At 55.8% G+C, this 17,779-nt stretch overlaps 1 protein-coding gene across 1 annotated transcript in view; it reads right to left on the bottom strand.

Moving 5' to 3' along the window:
- Window positions 1–3,975: 3,975 nt before the first annotated feature.
- The window catches only part of SND1 (staphylococcal nuclease and tudor domain containing 1), a 423,778-nt gene continuing 409,974 nt past the window's right edge, over window positions 3,976–17,779 (bottom strand). The window contains exons 18-24 of the mRNA XM_047848727.1: window positions 13,644–13,785; window positions 10,285–10,408; window positions 9,317–9,386; window positions 8,111–8,224; window positions 6,330–6,533; window positions 4,685–4,729; window positions 3,976–4,591 (exon numbers count right to left, since the gene is read on the bottom strand). Of these exons, the coding sequence (XP_047704683.1) occupies window positions 4,526–4,591; window positions 4,685–4,729; window positions 6,330–6,533; window positions 8,111–8,224; window positions 9,317–9,386; window positions 10,285–10,408; window positions 13,644–13,785 (765 nt within the window). The 3' untranslated portion in view covers window positions 3,976–4,525. The remainder of the gene's footprint in view (window positions 4,592–4,684; window positions 4,730–6,329; window positions 6,534–8,110; window positions 8,225–9,316; window positions 9,387–10,284; window positions 10,409–13,643; window positions 13,786–17,779) is intronic.

Below are 17,779 nucleotides of genomic sequence, written 5' to 3'. Positions count from 1 at the left end.
GGGGACCAGGCCCACCGAGACAGACACCCACCAAGGTGAATGCCATGATGTAGAGATAGGCCAGGGACCCATCTTCTATTCCCGGCCCTGCCACAAAGAAGCTGGATGGCCTTGGGCAAGTCACTAGGTCTCCTTCCTTATCTTGTAAAATGAGTTTGGACAGTGATAGCCAATTCTTGGAACTTGAGCAATCCTCAGAATCACCTAGGAAGCTTGTTCACAGGGCAGATTCCCAGGCCCTGGACCACCAGAATTGAGGGAGTGGCTCTGGAATGGGAAGTGATACATACATATTTACCTGATAATGAGAAGAATCAGAAATGCTCACCTACGGTGAAAGAACTGGTACACAGGGAGTTATAATAAGCACTCCAAGTCCCAGCTGTCACCTACAGGCAACCGCTTTTAATCATCTATTTTAGATTTTCTGTTGGATTTTTTATTGCTCAACAATAGGCCAGTTCTTGTTTTATCAACTCCACACACATTACCCATTGTCCTCCTGCTGTGATGGATGGTCCAGTCACACCCCCACTCCCAGTGGGTCCTGGCACTTTTTCGGAAGCTGCATTTTAACCAGCATTCCAGGTGATTCTGAGCAAGCTGGTCTACCAGCCACACTTTGAGAAGCACTGGCCTAGAGAGGCTTCTTGGTAGGTACTGAAGTTCCCTCAGGTCATCTCTTAAGCCCCTGGTTCGTCTGCTTGGCTTCTAGAACTTGCTGACAGACCCTTCCCCCACCTCTGGGAGCTCTGAGAGACTGGGCATGGGAGCCACACTGGCAACCACACGATTCCATGTTTGTAGTGGGTGGAACTGCCCTGCCCTGTCATCTTGCTACCCCATCTCATCTAGTTTCACCTCCTGTCCCCCTGACGCATAATTAGGATGAGCAGATTTCTCCTTTAGGGACTGGCACAGCTCTGGCTCTAGCAGATTGTTGAGCATCTGACTTCTTCCTAACAACCAAGAAGTGGTGTATTCAGACAATAGAACATACAGAACAAGAATGCACACACCAAAACGAAGCTAACAAGGACACAGCCCACACATGTATTGAATGAGAGAAGGCAGGCACATAATACATCCCGCAGGACTCCACCTTTGAAAAATTTAAAACCAGGCAAAATTGAAAAATAAAACGCAACAAATAAAACAGACGAAACATCTACTGGGATAAAGGTCAAGAGAGGGGCTGCCTTTGAGGGTGACAGTGGCTGAGGAGCAAGCTTAGGAGGGGCTGGCGATGTCCTGTTTTTTGATTGGTGTGTTTACATAGGGTATGTTCACTTTGTGAAAACCGGAGTGGTACCCTTGTAATTCGGGCCCTTTGCTGAATGTGTACATCCTTCTAAGTGTTACCAGTAAAAAGAGAAGGAGGAAAAACTAAGCAGCTCTTTCCTCCTGCCTGAACAAGCCCTTCCCCAGGATGGGTCCAGGCAGGCAGGGGCAGCCAGATGGGGCCCTCATCTGCATGGCTCGGCCTGGGGTGGGAAGGCTGGTGTCACAGTCACAGTCACCATGTTATTTCAGGGCTCCAGCCTGGAACCCCACAGAGCAGAGCAGCCTGCCGGGTCAAGGAAGTGGCTGGAGATGAGGCCCAAGCATATTCTCTGGGAAGGATGACAAGATACTAGCCAACCAAGACTTGTACGCCATCTTCCCCACCTGCTAGCAGCCAAGCTGTCTGGGGGGAGGGTGACGTATGGGCCCCCAGCCCGCCTCCCCAGGCTGCTAGCCAACCCAGTGTAAATATTATTATACTCCTACGCATCTGAAGGACGTTAATTATTAAAACACATGCCACCCAGGGTAGTGCACTGTAATTAGGTTCAAATTAAATTAGCATCCTCTTGTAATTAGGACATCAATAACCACTCTTGAGGCACTAGCTCTCTGGCCCCTCCCTGTTGCTTCCCAACACGGGCTACTTCAAGAAAAGGGGTGCATCGGCTCTTCCTGGAATGCAGACATAATCAAAACCATAAATAAAGTAGAGGCAGTTGCACAAACCCTTCCCTCCACCCCCTACCCCACCTCCCCTACTGGCCCAGACCAGGGAGGGTCTTGGGTGGCAATCCTTCCCTGGTGGTTAGCCTAAACCCTGGGCTCTGATGCATCAGCCCTCAGAGATGGGAAACTTCCAGAGCCTGTCCAGGTTAGCAATGCTGCTCTCCTGTCACCTGTGAGCTTAGACTCTGCCCTCCTCCTCTGTGACATCCTCCTGGTCACCAGGCTGGGGCCTCAGCCCCTGTCCCAGAGTACTGCCCACTGCTCCACAGCGGTCGTGCATGCCCCTCGGGCCTGTGGAGACAGGTTGGCACCCACTGGACCCAGTGTTATGCCGGTAGCTGGCTCTTAATCCAGGCTTGGCGGGTGGGTGGACAGATGGATAATAGGTGCTCAAGAGGTTTTGGTGTTCAAGTGAGAGGTGGATGGGGGAACATGTTTTGTAACTCCAGTGGGGAAAGGAACTCTGAGGGGGGTTTTTGGTGCTACTTGTGCAAGTACTGATGCTGACTGGTCTCGACTACAGGCAAATGGCAAAGCCTCCAAGGCGCCCGCACACTCTGAGTGCCCCCCGAGATTGGGCATGCTGGGTGCCTGGCTCGCCTCGCCTCGCCTCAGTCCCACCCCGCCATGACAGACCCCAGGAACTGAACAGACACTGAGAGGAAGTGGCAGCAGCGTCCTCAGGCCTGGTGAATGGTTTGACCTTTGTCTAAACCAGCCTTGCAAGAGAAAGAAAAGAAGTGGGAAGGTTCAGGCATCATTTCAATTGCAGAACCATGGAGGGTTTATCCTTGGGCACAGATGTAACCAAGGCAACTGTGGAGACAGTGAGATGATTTCAGACCCTTTTACAAAAGGGCGGGCTGGCATCTCACCCCTCTGTTGATCGTGCTCCCGGGTAACACACACCGACCCAGCTCTCGACCGTACCAGGAGATGGAGAAATGGGTGAGACGGGCATTGTCTTCTCCATGACAGATCTCCATGATGCAGGAGAAGAAAAGCACCACGGGGAGTGGGCTTACCTGCTGGGGCAGGACAGCTTCTCCAGGAGTGGGGACAGACGGGGACATTCACACTCCTGCTGACTTCTCACGCCCCATCATGGGCTGTACAAAGTCATGGGAAACAGCTGGTAGGGGTGACCTCCCCGTCACACGGCTTTCTCTCCCTGGCACTCCCTGAGCAGCATAACAGGCTCCTCACTGCACACCACAGGGGCTGCTCTCAAGCCTCCCTCCTCCCTCAGGGGCTAGGAGCAGCCTGGGTCTTCTGAGCTCTGTGGCCAGCTCCACCTGGGGGATAACCTCATTAAGTCAAACAGAGCAAGCGCTAATAACCTCGAGACCCAGGATCTCCTCAGCGGACAGCCATGACTCCTCTTGGACCCAACCTGGTCTTCCAGCTCCATTTGCCAATGAACACACACTGTGGAGGGAGCTGGGCAGGCACCAGGCCCCCACTCTTACCCCTTGTTATGCCAGCCTGTGTGGCGTTAGCCTTTACCCCAGCCACAGCAGGAGAGGGGAAGAGTCCCCTCTGGCTCCCGCTGGGGCTCTGGCAGAACTTGGCAAAGCACAGGACTAGTGACTCTCTGCAGGGGACCGGTTAAGACTGAGCCTGGCCTTCCATGTGTGGCCGGTCCTGGGCACTGCTTGCCAAGCTGCTCTAAATCTCCATGGTCCTTGGGGGCAGCCATGTGCAGCGGGGGGCCTGGACTGATGCATTAAAATAGGAGATCTCCAGCCTTCTGCATGATGGTCATGGTGCCATCATGCCTCCTGGGCCCCAGGAGTTGCCCATGACTCTGAAGAATGGCCCTGCTTTCCGGGCTGGCTGTGATTCCAGAACTGTGGCCAGGGATGTGGATGACTATGTCGGGGGTCGTTCACGTGCCCAAGTCTCCTCCTGTGGGGGCTGCCGAGATTCCAGGCTCTGGGCTCCATCATGACCAATAAGGACTGCAGACAGCAGGTACTATTTTATTGGGCCTCAAAAGCTTTAAATACAGAAGTGGGGAGGGCTGGTAGGGGGCAGATGTAGACAGGCTGGCATTTGAGAATGGACGTATCAGAGGAATCACATAATCAACAGCCGGACAGAGAACTGGGAAGAAGGGCCATCTGGAACGGAAGTGGGGTACCAGCAGGCAGCTGGCCTTGGGTGTCAGGGTCACGCCCTATGTTAGGACAAAGTCTTTCATGTTTCTTCCTGATTTGCGGACAACTTTTTAAAAAAAACAAACCTCCGAATAAAAACACAAAATCAGCTGGGAGAGACTGTGGATGTCAGTGCCTGTCATCTCAGAAGACAATGGCCTGCCTCCTGAAAGCCTCGGGTTCACCCACCCCACCCCCAGCCCAGATGCCGCCCCACAAGACATTTCCATACACTGAAGCAAAGCTGGACCCAATCTACACCCCTGATCTGGGGTCTGGAGCTGAAAACACCCTCCCTGCAGAGGAGGAGGTACTGGTGTGAGCGGGGCTGAGGGCCAGACCCGATTCCCTCCTTAGCGGCTGTAGCCAAACTCATCAGCGTCATCGGCCCGGAAGTCCCCATAGCGCCACAGGTTCAGCTGTGAGAAGACAGAAAGCGACCGTCAGGGAGGTGGGCCCTGCTAAGCTGCTTTCCTCAGCTCCCCCCTGGAGCCCCAGAGGCAAAAACTCACCCTAGCACTCTTGGCTGACTCCTGGGCGTTCAGGTACTCTGTGATCTGGAGGGACAAGGGAAGAAAGGGAGGTCACAAAGTGGGTATTTGCAACTGAGCAGCAAGAATGACCCTGGAGACTGCCCAGGTCTGGTCTGCACCACTCTCCTGCTCAGTGGATCACCAGCTCCCTGAGAATAAGATTCAAAGTGCACCATCACACTGGCCTCCTTGCTGTTCCTTGACTCTGTGCTGGCTGTTCCGTCTGCCTGAAATGCTCTTCCCCTCAGGTCTACTTGGCTACCTATCCTGCTCCTTCAGGTCTTTGGTAAAGCATCACCTTCTTAATGAAGCCTCAATGAAAGCCTAATGAAATGACCCCACTGAAAATCCCAATCACCTCTTCCCGCACACTCCTGATATCCTTTATTTCTATCTTCTCTTTTTCCATTGCATTTGTCTCCTAACATTCAATTTCATTCATCTAGTATATATGTTGCTGTTTTTGTCAACTCATGCTTCAGTGGAGGCTCCACAGGGCAGAAATGGTGCCTCTTGTTCATGGAGATATGTAGGCCCTCCATAAATGCTTGTTGAATGAATGAATGAATGAGTGAACACACGTAGAGTGTTTATCTCAGACGCTGGGCAAAGGAATGTTCTAGACACCAGAGACATTATGGGTAGCTTCACAGGGGAGACAGGGAGATCTCAAAATTCTACAGGGAAACTTACGCTAACTCCCAGGGCAATCTCAAGACACTGGGAGTCTCTAGTGAGAGGACTAAGGGTGTCACACTTCTGTCCACAGACATGGTAGCAATTCACACTGGGGTCTTGTTCCAAATGAATTACAGCCCTGTATAACCAGTGCCACGGACTCAGAGGGGGAGAAAAAGAGGCCTGGGAAAAGGCGAAGCAACGGGCACAACGGAGAGGGAACGCTCGTTTGAGCGCCGCCGGCTCTCATCCCTCCTCTCAGCTGGGCGCTGCACGAGGGCACACGCTTCCCACCAGCCCATCCTGACTTGAGACGTGCCCTTCCCAACTCCCAGCAAGTGCAGGTAGTTCCTAGGTGCCCACCAGCCCCTCATGGTTTGCCCCGTGAAGCCAGCATGGCTGGGGCGCTCAACTCATCTCATGATCAGAGGTCTCAGGCCGGGCTCCAAGCCCCGGGGGCTGTTCAGACTGGCTGGAGGGCTGGAGGGGCAGAGTCCCTCGGGGCCTCATCCCAGCCGAGCCTGGCTTCAGGTGGCCCTGTGTGCAAGGAGCTGGCTACGGACCCGGCAGGGTATGGGAGAGGGAAGTGAGAAAGGGAGAGGCAGTGACAGGCTATGGACCTCTCCGGCCACCCTTGGCAAGGCCTTCCAGCTTGCCCCCTAGGGGCACATGCACAGGGACCCCCCCCCCCCCCCCCCAGCTCAAATTTTCCGCTGCATTCTCAGCCAAGCCTGCAGCCAATTAATTTGGGATGTAATTAGCTTTTTTTTTTTTTTTAAACCCCAACAAACCCAAATCCATTATCTTTCCCCAGCAGAAGCAGCAAGATGGAGGGTTCCCTGCTCCCTCACTGGCTGTTGGTGCAGCCCCCAGCCCCTCTGTGACGGCAGTGGGGAGGCATTAGGAGCCTGCCCCTACCCTGGTAGCCCACCTCCACATCACGTACCACTTTCTGGAACTGTTTCTCCTTGCGCACCTCCACCATGACCAGTCCCTCCTTCACCAAGCCCAGCCCCACATCCCCCTTGGAATCAGCAAACTGCAGGGTGACGTGAGGGCAGCCAGCGCTCAGGTGTTCCACGTTGAGCAGGCACTGAGTGTTCTGGATATCCCGCACCACACTGTCCACGGCGTCTGTTCGAGCGTCCTCCTGGGGCAGAGTTGCATGCAGATAAATGGGAGAGAGAAGTGCAAACTTGAAAGATAGCCACGTGGACCCCGGGTCCTGCTCATGGACCTCCTCCAAGCAAGTGTCCAGCAGGTGCCAGCATCTCATTCCCTGCTCAGATCCTACCAAGGAAGGAAACAGCCTTGGGATACAAAGTGCCCCCTCTCCTGATCTTGTCCTTTCCCTCCCTGCCACGCCTCCTGCGTACATCCCATCCCTATCCCCCACCCCAGTACCGTGCCCACCTGCCTTGTGTCTCGGAGAAACAGTGGCTTTTGACCATCCCCAACTAACCTCCACTGGCCGCTCTGGCTCCCGTCATCCCCCACCTCTGCAGGACTGTGCTCCAGCACACTAACCCCACACAGTCCCTGCTCTGGTGCATTCACTGGCCTCTCAGGCTCTCTCCACACTCACATCTCCCTCCCCCCAGAGACTGCCCCTTGACCTATTTTGTCACCCTCTTCTCCTACTGTTTCTCTTCTGCCCTTCAGCAAATTTCATGAAAAAGCAGAAAACGTTCTATGGCGCAAATTCAGCCCGCATCAGGCTCCTCAGCACCCTGCATCTGGCGGCAGCTCTAACCAGGCTTTCAGACTGCTCGCTCTGAGCACCAGGGACCTCCCTCGGTGCCAGAGCCAAGGGTATCCGCCAAGCCTGAGCCTGACCTCCCTGGGGAGCTGGACACTGCAGACCAGCTCCCTGCTTCTGGGAACTGGGTGGCTCTTGACTCTGAGCACATGTTCTCCTCTCTGGATGCACATTCTGCCTCAGGTTCTTCGTCCCTGGATTGCTGAAGGCTAGCACTTGCCAAGCCTCGCTCTCCTCCCCATCCTGTCTTCCGCACGCTCACCTTGTAGGTGCCCATGCTTTTAGCTATGAATCCGGGATTCCAGGGCTTCTCGCTTTCCAAACTGAACACTATCAAGACGCCCAGAGCTCCCACAGCTCCTAATTTACTCCTTCTCGTCCCCCCATCTTGGCCAACAGCAACACAGCCACACATAAGAAATCCAGTCACCTTCTGTTCCTCGTTTCCCGCATCCCATCCACAGAGGACACTGAGACCTGGCCCCTACGGGTGTGGCCCCGGTTTGGCTGTCACTGTCTCTAGCCTGGACTTCCAAGTTGCTTCCCGCTACTCCATCCAGTCTGACAACGCCCCCTGAAGGAACTTTCAGAACCAGATTTGACCACGTCACACCTCTGCTGAAAACCCTTCCCCAACCCCCAGGCCTTTCCCTTCTCACGTCTTGCCACTGCTCACAAGGTCCCTGACTTCCGACTGTGTGGACCAGTCTTTGCCCAAAGTGCCCTGGCCCACCGGGCCCATCCATCTGAAGAACCAGTTCAGACGCTCTGATGCCCCGTCCTCTGTGGCAACTTCCCTCAACTTCCTTGGTCGCTCTCGTCTCTCGAGTCCCGTCGCTAACAGACCATTCGTCACTGTTTCCACCTTCTCCTGTCAGTCTGTGAGGGCCGCATCAGTGGCTGAGTGCCACCGGACCCGTCCTTTGGACGCAAGGAAGGAAGGAAGGAAGGAAGATGTGTAGACTCACGTCCTGGGGCACCTGGATGAAGGCGAAGGCATACTCTGTGGCTTGAGCAGGCAGCACACGAGTGCTGAAGGCAGGTGGCAGGGTACCCAGGCGGGTGGATGGCAGGATCTCTCTCTGTAGAGGACACATCAGGCCAAGAACATCACACACTCGATGCCCCCTTGGCTCTCACAGGACAACTCTGGTGGCTGGGTCTCCGAGAGTTCTAACTCAGGTCCTCCCACCATGACTTGCTTCCACTCAGCCCTGTGCACAGGCTTGTCCAGTCAGTGACGTCTTGGGGGAACATGTCCCGCTCGCCCCTGCAGTAGGCGGTCGGCCGTGACACACCTTCTCACCCTGGGCCTGGTGTTGGCACACCTGGTGGCTCTACAAAAATAATCGGTTTGATAACTGGTATCTAACTAACCTCTACCTCTGTTTTTTTCCAACGCCTTCCCTCTGGGACATGGGTTCCTTGAATATGTTTCCACTGGCCAGGGGGCGCTCTGCTGGGAAAGCACACCAAGACAAGGGGCCCTACAGTCCTGTGACCTGGCAGGACCTCTTCTTTTGTGTATCCCCGGGTGGCAGGTTGGGAGCATGGCCCAACTCTGGGCTGCTGCTAATCGACCCTCAACCTTAGTCCCTGAGGAAAGCAGATGACCATCGTCACGCCTCGGGAGTGGCATGGTTCTGAACTACAACCTTCTCTCCTACTTGCTTTTCCCCAGAGGGAATCCCCCAGAACTGTCGACAGACTCCCAGGTGCAGCCACCTTGTGATTCCCTTCCCAGAAAGCCTTGGTTTGGGGATGTCCTGGGAATCGGCACACAAGCACCTAGTCAAGCCTGAGGACCAGGAACCGTGGGGTGTGGAGGGTCTCCACCGGCCCTTTCTTCAGAGAGGTTGGGCAGAAGATGAGGAACCGTGGGTGTGGCTGGGCACTCATCCGTGGGGCCTGGAAAGGAGACTTCTCAGCTCTCAAAAACCTCTGACCAGAGACATCAGTTTTGCCCAGTCGCTCAGGGGTCAGTGACTTGTTACACAAATAGTAGAGATGCCCACATGCTCACTGTTCTATCAGCAAGTGATTTCACAGCTTCGAGGGACCTTTGAGAGGTCAGAGGGACTTGACCTAGGGGACTACTGTGCTGAATGGCCCTTGGCAGCCACCTGGCGCCCCTCCCTTGCCTACTCATCCACCTCCCGGTCTCCCACACTCACATTGCCATAGTCAATGTAGAAGACGTGCACTCTGGCAGGAGACTCGACTTTCTCCACTCGGGCGCGGTACCTGCAATGGCATTGTGGGAAGAGCTCAAGGGAGAGCCCTGAAGAGTCTGGCCTCCCTGGAGCCTCAGTGATAGCAGGGCTGGGATACACCATTTCCCTGCCCAGGGCTCAGAGTGAACACCCAAGGGTGTCACAGAGGGCAGTTCTCAGACTCCACTAAGGCCTAGGCTTGCGGCGCTGTGGCCACCATCTAATGGAATCAGAGCATAGCTGGGAGCAGAGGGAGGGAGAAGGGAGCATGTGAAGCAGATTAATGTGTCCTTGGGGCATAAAGCAACAAGACTAATGACTAGATTGATGTCTGCTGTTTAAACCCAGCACACTAAACAGCAGCTGTAATTAGCCGGCAGATCTGTCTGGGAGGCCGCAGCAGGGAACACATCCAAGTCACTTCGTCACCCAGGGAAAGCCATGGGCCCTACTCTTGGTAGATCAGACGTGAGTGACCTTCCTGCAGCCTGTGAGTGCGCCTGCTCATGTCCCAGACAGCCAGGGTGGAGGGTGGGGTGGCTGATCTGGGCTCACTGAGAACCAGCCTCTGCCCTCACCACCCCACGTGACATCATTTCTCCTGTGTGGGGTAAGGGGAGTGTCAGTCCCAGCCAGCCAGCCAGGGCTCCCCTGACAGGGTTTCCCAGGATTGAGGAGAGACACCACTTCTATACTCCAGAGGCTTGACTGGGCTGCAGGAAAATCACAGGCCCCAGATGGGCTGCAGGCAATGAAGAGGCCCACACTGGAGAGCTGGCCAAGGTCAACAACCACAGCCCAGTGAAACCAGGTGGCTAAGGCAAATGCCTGAATTCTACCTGGTAGCTCTGTAGGCCTGTGCCCTGAGGACAGACCTGCAACTGCTCCTGCTTAAGACTCTTTGCTCTGCTCAGGTACAAGTGGCTTACCATTCTCCATCTACAAACTTGGCAATACAGAATTCTCCCCGGCGGGGGGCATAGGAGCCTTCGACAGGAGGGTGGCTGGCGATGTCGTTTCGCATATTCTCCATCAGCTTCTCTAGCTGGGTGCCTGTAGGGGAGGAAGAGGTAGTGAGACCTGGGCGCCATGTTCTCTAGATGGGGCCGGGGAGCAGGCAGCATGTGGAATTCTGTAGGTCGCCCATGGCACTGGCTTGCCCCTTTCCGTAGGGAAGTCCTCTGTGGCATCTGCTCAAGAGGTTCATGTGGTCTTCAAAAGTGGAACAGGGGCTTGCTGACACCTCAGAGGCACACAGTCTTCCTTCCAACCTCGGCTCTCCAACCTACTGGCGGTGGCAGTGGCAGCCCTCGGGAATGTTCCTTGGGTTCTGCTTAAGGAGGTGGAGAAAGCATGGGGGTGTGAAGCAAAGCCAACCAGCCTCGTTCTGGGTGGAAGCAGCCCAGCTTAATTCCTACAAGGGCTGGCCCCGGCCTGGGTCACAGAGGCGGTGACTGACAGCAGCCACTCTTTGCTATGTTTCCCAGGGGGAAACATGGAAATGAGGGATGGCCCCCACCCAACCCTGGACAAGGAAAGGGCCTCGGGCTACTCTGACCTCGCTCACCCTGTGAAGTACATGCAAAAGCAAACTTCGGTATTTCCAGGCTGGGGTTCCAAGCTCTCAGCCCAACCCGGGGCCCTCTTCGACTAGGGGAGACAGTCTCCTTCCCTGCCTATCTTACCGAATCCCTTGCTCTTTCCTGCTGGTCCTTCCCAAATCCCGAGTCCCTGCCGCTCGTCAGCTGGTCATCACCAGGTTTGGCAACACCTAGGGTCCTCTCAGGTTCCCTCCTTGCTCCTTCCTGTTGTGTCCCCACCCCCCATGCCGCTAAGCACCGGTCCCCAGTGGCTTTACCCTTCCATCCCTCTTGGCCCTGATTCTAGCTCTGCGTCAAGCCCCGCCGTGCCCCCTTTGCTCTCTGAGGTGAGGGTAGCTGGGTTCGTGTGGTGTGGGTACAGGATTCTTCTCTCCACCTCCAGGGCCCGAAGCCACACTGTAACAGGTGCCTAACACATGTTGGCTTTTGGCACACTTGTCACAGTTGGCCTTCTACGTTCCCTGTCTGGGTTTATGTTTCTGCCACTACACTGTGAGCTCCTTCAGGGCACAGACCATTGCTCACTTGGTTCTGTTTACTCTTGCAAGGTCTAGTAAATCTGCCGCATGGAGGGTGCTTAAGAATTCAACTGTATCGAGGATGCACTCTGCGTAGGCACACAAGGACGTGTCCACTCGTGGGCCTCTGCATAGCCCACTGTCCCAGCATTCATGAGCCTCGGTTTCAGAACACAGACTTTTGGGAAGAAGCAGTTGCCCTCCCCCCACCCAGCAGTACACCCTCTACACAGACAAATTCCTTCTATACGTGGTCTATTTTTATTTTTTATTTTTTTGCTCCAAGGCAACAGAAGCAGACTTTGGCTCCCGCAAACAGGTCCTTGCACAGAGTCTGGCTGGTCATTTACAGCTAATGGCAATGCTTTCATCATTTCATTAGATCCTTCCTGAAGGCAGGCTTTAATTAAGAGAAGAGAGACAGGGCAAGAGGACGTCCCCTAAGAGAGGATGAAAGGTTTCAGAAGAGGGAGGCTGTACATGCTGAAGTTTATTTTCATGGATTTTATGGAACCAACTGAGGTCAGGGTTTTCTCTGGAGCCCACTGCAGCCCTCCAGGTGGCGTGCCAACAAGCACCTCACTCCCTTCTCCAATGTTCCAAGAATACATGGTTTCCCCCTTGTTTCCTTTGTTCCGTATTTTCTGCCTTGGCCACCACTTGCTACAGGGTCCTGGCTCCCTACAGCTGCGGAGACAGCTGGCAGGGTACAGGGCATGCACAGGAAACCTCTGAAATTACAGAGACTATGTGGCCGAAGGCCTTGAACCCTCAAGTTTTGTCCCCTCGAGACTTCAGGACCTGGTCTTATCCAAGGTGGGTCCTACCTCACAGGATGCAGAGGCCAGGTAGAGCCGGCCAGGGAGCTGCTGTCCCTTGGGCAGGGTCTTCTTTGAGTTCCCTTTCCCCCGAGCTTCCTGAGGGCCATCCTTTCTGGCTCCTGTGCTCAGAAACCGATCTCCTTCCTACCCAGGCCACCACTGAAAGACTCCTTTCCTCGTCACACCACCCAGACCTGGCAACGCCAGGCCACTGTGCAGCAGGACTGCAGCTGACCTCAAGGGGAACCTAATCCTGAAGGCTCATCAGCCCATCTCTCCGCCTGCTAGCTTTTCCCCCTCCCAAGTACAGCCAGACGAGGGCTTGGAAAGGTTGGTTTTCCTCGGTGAAATAACATCGCCACAAAAGCAGCTGCCTGGGAAATATCATTAGAGGGGAAGTGGCTGGCATGAGGCTGATGACCTGGAGTGGGCCTGGCAGGGGGCACAGGAGGCCAGGCAGAGCCGCACCCTGCCACCCACGGGACTGCCTTGGGTGCCAGCGACATCTTCGGGCCCCTCTGCTTTGCAAGGATCTGGCTCCTTGGACGCAGAGGCAGCTCTAAAAAGCCTTTTCCTTTGCCCTCAACTAAAATGGTTCCCTGCACAGGGTGTCAATGAGAGGAGGGAGGTCAGGGTAGACAGAGCAAATGCAGTGGGGGTAGGAAGTCCATCTAGAGGGGTCACAGGGCCACCACCGTGAGAGTGACCTCTACCGTCCTCTCTGCTCCAGAAGCCTGAGGTCTCTGCAGAGAAGGCCCTGGCCACAGTGTACATCACTTGAAGGCAGGAGGAAGGAGGATGGAGAGAGAGGGTCCTTCAGAAAGATTGCCCAGGGATGACTTCCCTAGAGCGCCGCCTGTTTCCATGGCAACTGACTACCACTCAGGGCTATGGTAACCTCTAGAGAAGGAGAAGCCCCAGAGAAAAAAAGCCCAGGCTCCTCTCCTCCTGCTGCCTTCCCAAGGAAGCTGAGGGGGAGGAGGGCCAAGTGAAGCTGGTTTGTGCTTCCTGACCACACATAGAGACAATCTGTTCTTTGCTTCCTGATACACTCCGAGGGCTACAAATCCCCACGCCCGGCCCAGCCAGGAGTGTCCGAGAGCAAAACAATTTCCCGAGCATCTCCAAATACCACCTAGACAAGACAGGCTACCTCACCAGCCCTCAGAGGACCTGCTTGGCCTTGCCCATGCCAGGGCTCACTGGCAGTGCATGTAATGAGCCCCAGAGCAGCGCACGGGGCCCGGGGGATGGGGAGCAGCCACAGACTGGGAGAGGTCCCCGGAACGTGTGGGCTGTGCCCCTCCCTCCCACTGAGCAGAGTGGGTTCTGGAGGTAGCATACTCACCGGTCTCCACATCCTGCACGTAGAAATGCAGGTCGTCAGTGATCTCCGTCACAAACACGGGCTTGTAGCTGGCCGAGCGCTCCTTCTCCTCCAGCACGGGCGCTACCTCCTCCACGGGCTGCTCCTCATAGTGGGCCCAGACCTGCATGTGCGGGCAGCAAAGGGTGGGGGGTGGGAGGTTTAGAAGTGAAGCCAGAAAAAACGCAGGAAAAGGTCTTTGGGCAAGTGGGGTCACCCCTGGGGTGAAGGAGTGCGGAGGTCATCACAGGGCACTCACGTCACACTGGCCTGAGTCCCTAGACCTCTCGTATGTCTGAGTGGGTAAGGAGAGTACTCTGAAATTCTTCTGATTGATCAGCTCTCAAATTCTGGCAGGTGTCAGAAGCAAATGGGGAGTAAAAATGCTGGTCCCTGGGTCCTGACACAGGTATGTCAAATTAGGGTCTGTTGTAACTGCACCCAGAGAAAGTGAAGCAAACCAAAGCAGACTCCCAGGCAATCCTCATGCAAACCAGAGCGTGAGAACCTTGGTGTCGCAGCGGTTCTGGGACCCCACTTCCCTCTCTGACATCACTCAGTAGGGGTCACTCTGAACTCTTGAGGCCTTCGCACCGCCCAGGGCCATGGCCATGGCACTCCGGAAGCTCTCCAAGTGACAGCCCCAGGCCACGGAGGGGAGGGCTTGTCACTGTTCAGGAATGCCTTGCCTCAGCAACTTCTGTGTCCTCACCTCAAGCAGGTTGCTCTGACCCCAGCTCAGAAGCTGGGCCACTCCCCTCCACCCTCGCCTTTCTCCTCCTCCCCTGGCCCTGCACTGTCAGGGCTGCAGCAGCTCAGAAGCTGATTCGATGTGACGGGGCATCAAGTCCGATCCCGAGGCCAGGAGATTATCCCGGTAGTGAAGCCTGTCAGAGCAGGAGAGGGCGGGGCTGTCCAGTTGAGCAGCAAGAAGGCGGGGAGGGACTGGACCACACACGGAGTCCCACAGTCACACAAGAACAGGGGGTAATAAAAGTATTAGCCAAAACATACATACTTACTAGGTGCCAGGCGCCATTCTAAACATTCTCCAAGCATTAATTCCTTTAATCCGTACGACAACCCTTTGAGTAAGTATTAACATTACCCTGTTTTATAAAGGAGGGATCGGAGGCACCCAGGCTTGCTAGAAGTAGCAGGACCAGGATCTGAACCTGGACACCCAGGTGCTAGAGATCTTCAAGCTTCAAGGTCCTCAAGGGGACATTTTGGCATTGACGGGGCCTCTAGACACAGAGGGAAAGGTTGTAGGTGGGAGATGTGGGCTCTTGTCCTTCAATTTGCTGTTTGACTTCAGTCAAGCCACAGACCTCCTGCATCTCCTTTTCTTCCTTGCAAGAGGGAAGAGGCCCCTGGAACCCGTGGGCTGTGCCACATGACCGCAGAATCACTCAGCTGACCTGCGGATCCCTGGATGGCACGAGGAAGCAGCCCAAGGACAGGGATGTCTGAATTACTGAACCTTCTTGGGTCCCACCTGCAGAGGCTACGCTCCTGCCTTTCATGCGGTGTGAGCACTCTTCCACTGGAAGGGGACACCGAGGACCAGGGCCCTGAGAACTGGAATGAACAGCAGGGGCTGAGCCCGAGGGAGGCTGCCAGGGAACGGCCGAGGGGGATGGGAGAGACGTCACCTGGGCCCAAACCTCGGCCAGCCACACGCAGTAGTGCCCTTGCCTTCTGCCATCTGAGGTTAGACTCTAACCCAAACAGGTCTCCCCTCTCACTCTCTCCCAGCACCAGTCCCGGCGCAGCTGCCCCCTTAATCCCTGGCGTCTGGACACCTCTGCTTTCCACGTGCCGAGGACTGGTGGCCACGGGAAAGGAGGCAGAGAGCAGGACTTCAACTCAGTCAGATCAGAGACTCCTGGCCCAAGGGCGTCTCTAGCCTTCGGACTTCCCTGTGAAAGGGCCTCTCCCATTGGAGGCCACGGCACACACTGCTGGGAGCACTCTGGGGGACCACCCACGGTTACTTCCAGTTCCAAGGCCCACATCCTGTTGAGGGAGACTTTCTCTCTGGGCCCTGCTAGGGGAAAGTTCCCCAGGGGGGTGACGACTCAGTCAGTCCTAGCCTCTCTGGGACCTCTGTAGCTCAAGGACCGACGGGACTCTCACTGAGACACAGGACTGTCAGTACTGCCTCAACTGAGCTGAAGCCAAGTGCTGCCTCCCCCCACCAGCCAGTACCTACCCTCCCTCCAACCCCTCAGCCTTCCTTCTGCCCCACCCCCAGGCAGTGGGCCCTTCTCCCATCTACCTCGCTCTTCTGGCTCCCTCCCAGGTGCAGCCAGCACGTCTCAGACGTTGGCCTGGAGTGGGCCTGAGGCTCAGAGCCGTTCTGGGCTCCATCCTAACCCTGCCCTGTTTCCCTCAGCTGTGGGGGCTGTGGGGAAGGAGTCTCCTCAGCGGTGGTGATGAATTGGGAACAGACTGACAGCGGGGGAGCAGGAACTGCTAATGACTCCTCAAGTAAATGCGCCTTGGGCGACAGCATCAGGTTTCCTCCTTGGGGAGAAGGGTGGAGCTCCTCTGCAGGCAGGCTCAGGTGGGCAGCAAGCTGGAGGTCACGGATGATGCAAACAAAAGCCTCAGGGACGGCCTGCAGGCCTCTTGCTCCCACAAGGAGTGTGGCAGTGGGGCCAGTCCAGTGACAAGGTCCCACAGCTCACTGGTAGGAGGGGCACAGCAGGGTGTACCCCCCCTCCCCCCCCCCGCCGCTGCCTGCCAAGGTGAAAAGACACCAGAAGCATGAGATTGCCAAAGGGTAGGACAGGGAGAGCTGCTCCTCAGATAAAGGAACTCCATTTCTAAGAGGGAGCTGGCTTGGCCCCTTGAATAGTGGAGCCCTGCAGGTTTCCCTCAGGAGATGGAGGTGACCATCTGTGCCCTGGACCTAGCCACCAGCAAGTCGGTAAACGTAGCCCGGCTAGGTGGCTTCTTGGTGGGAAGGAGACAGTCAGCTGAGAGCTTGGCCCACCCTTAGAACAAGGGCACGTTTTGCCCATAATGGCTTATGTTGCCTTTCTGCAAACTGGGGCAGAGGGGACGGACACACTGGCGGGCACCTGCCAGATGGGTGCCACTTCCCTACAGCCATCCCTAGCCCTCTCACAGTTCAGATCCCTGCCAAGGAGCCTGTTTTGGGGAATTCCCAGGAGGGATGCTCCTCATCCTGGACCCATGGGGCGATGACAAAGAAGACCCAAAGACCCCTTCCAGAGAGAACAGTAATTGTGTGTGCACAGAATCAGTGCCTTATGGCTCTCCCTCCAGGCTCTGGGCAGATGGAAGAGCTGGGGAAGGACCTGCGTGGCCAAGATGCCGACCAGAGGATGGGATGCTGAAGCTGGGAATGCTCTTGGCCTTTGGTGCAGGCAAGCCTGAACTGGGTCTAAGCAGCAGGGCCTAGGCATGCTGGGAGACCCACCCAAGAGGGCTCTGCTTTGCTCTGGGAAAACCTCCGGACTGCATTAATGTGGAAAGGCCTTTCCCAGCTCCTCTGATTCGTGGTAGGGTTTGTGGTCAGGCTGGGGGCCAGGATGGCACTGTGTCCTGAGGCGGGGCCCCTTGGTAACCCCTCCGTGACCCTGGCCTTAGACCTAGGTGGGGGAATGGGCAAGGGAGGCGGCTCCTTCCTCCCTTCTCTGTTCTATTGCTGCTCTGTCATGCCAGTTCCTGTCTACATTGTGGGTCCAGGTCAGGGGCATAGGCTCTCTCCTCCTGTCCTCACCTGTCCCTGGCCCTCCCTCTTTCCTGTACACCCTCCCCAGGGAGTCCCAGATCCTCTTTCTGGCAGGAGACAGGGGATGTGAACTGAGGCTCCACTGGCTGGAGGCCTTCCTTTCTAAATCCTATTTAATATCTCCGCTCAATAGGCTCCAAGGGTGGGGCTGGCTCGGGGCCAGGGTTGTGGAGGCCTTCAAGATCTCAGTGGGGAAGACAAGCTCAATAAAAGGCGATCAATGGCCAACCCAGCCCTGTCCAGGGCTCTGCTGGGGCAGAAGGGGGGGCCGGGGAGGGAGGGCAGTTCTGGTGCCTGCCATCTGTGTTTCCCTCTTTGGTCCACAGACCCACCCAGGATTCCTGGAGGAGAA

This window comes from Prionailurus viverrinus, chromosome A2 (genome assembly GCF_022837055.1).
Source record: "Prionailurus viverrinus isolate Anna chromosome A2, UM_Priviv_1.0, whole genome shotgun sequence".
In the NCBI taxonomy this organism is placed as follows: Eukaryota; Metazoa; Chordata; class Mammalia; order Carnivora; family Felidae; genus Prionailurus; species Prionailurus viverrinus.
The sequence above is the reverse complement of the archived record's forward strand: the minus strand, read 5'-3'. Positions and strand labels throughout refer to the sequence as shown.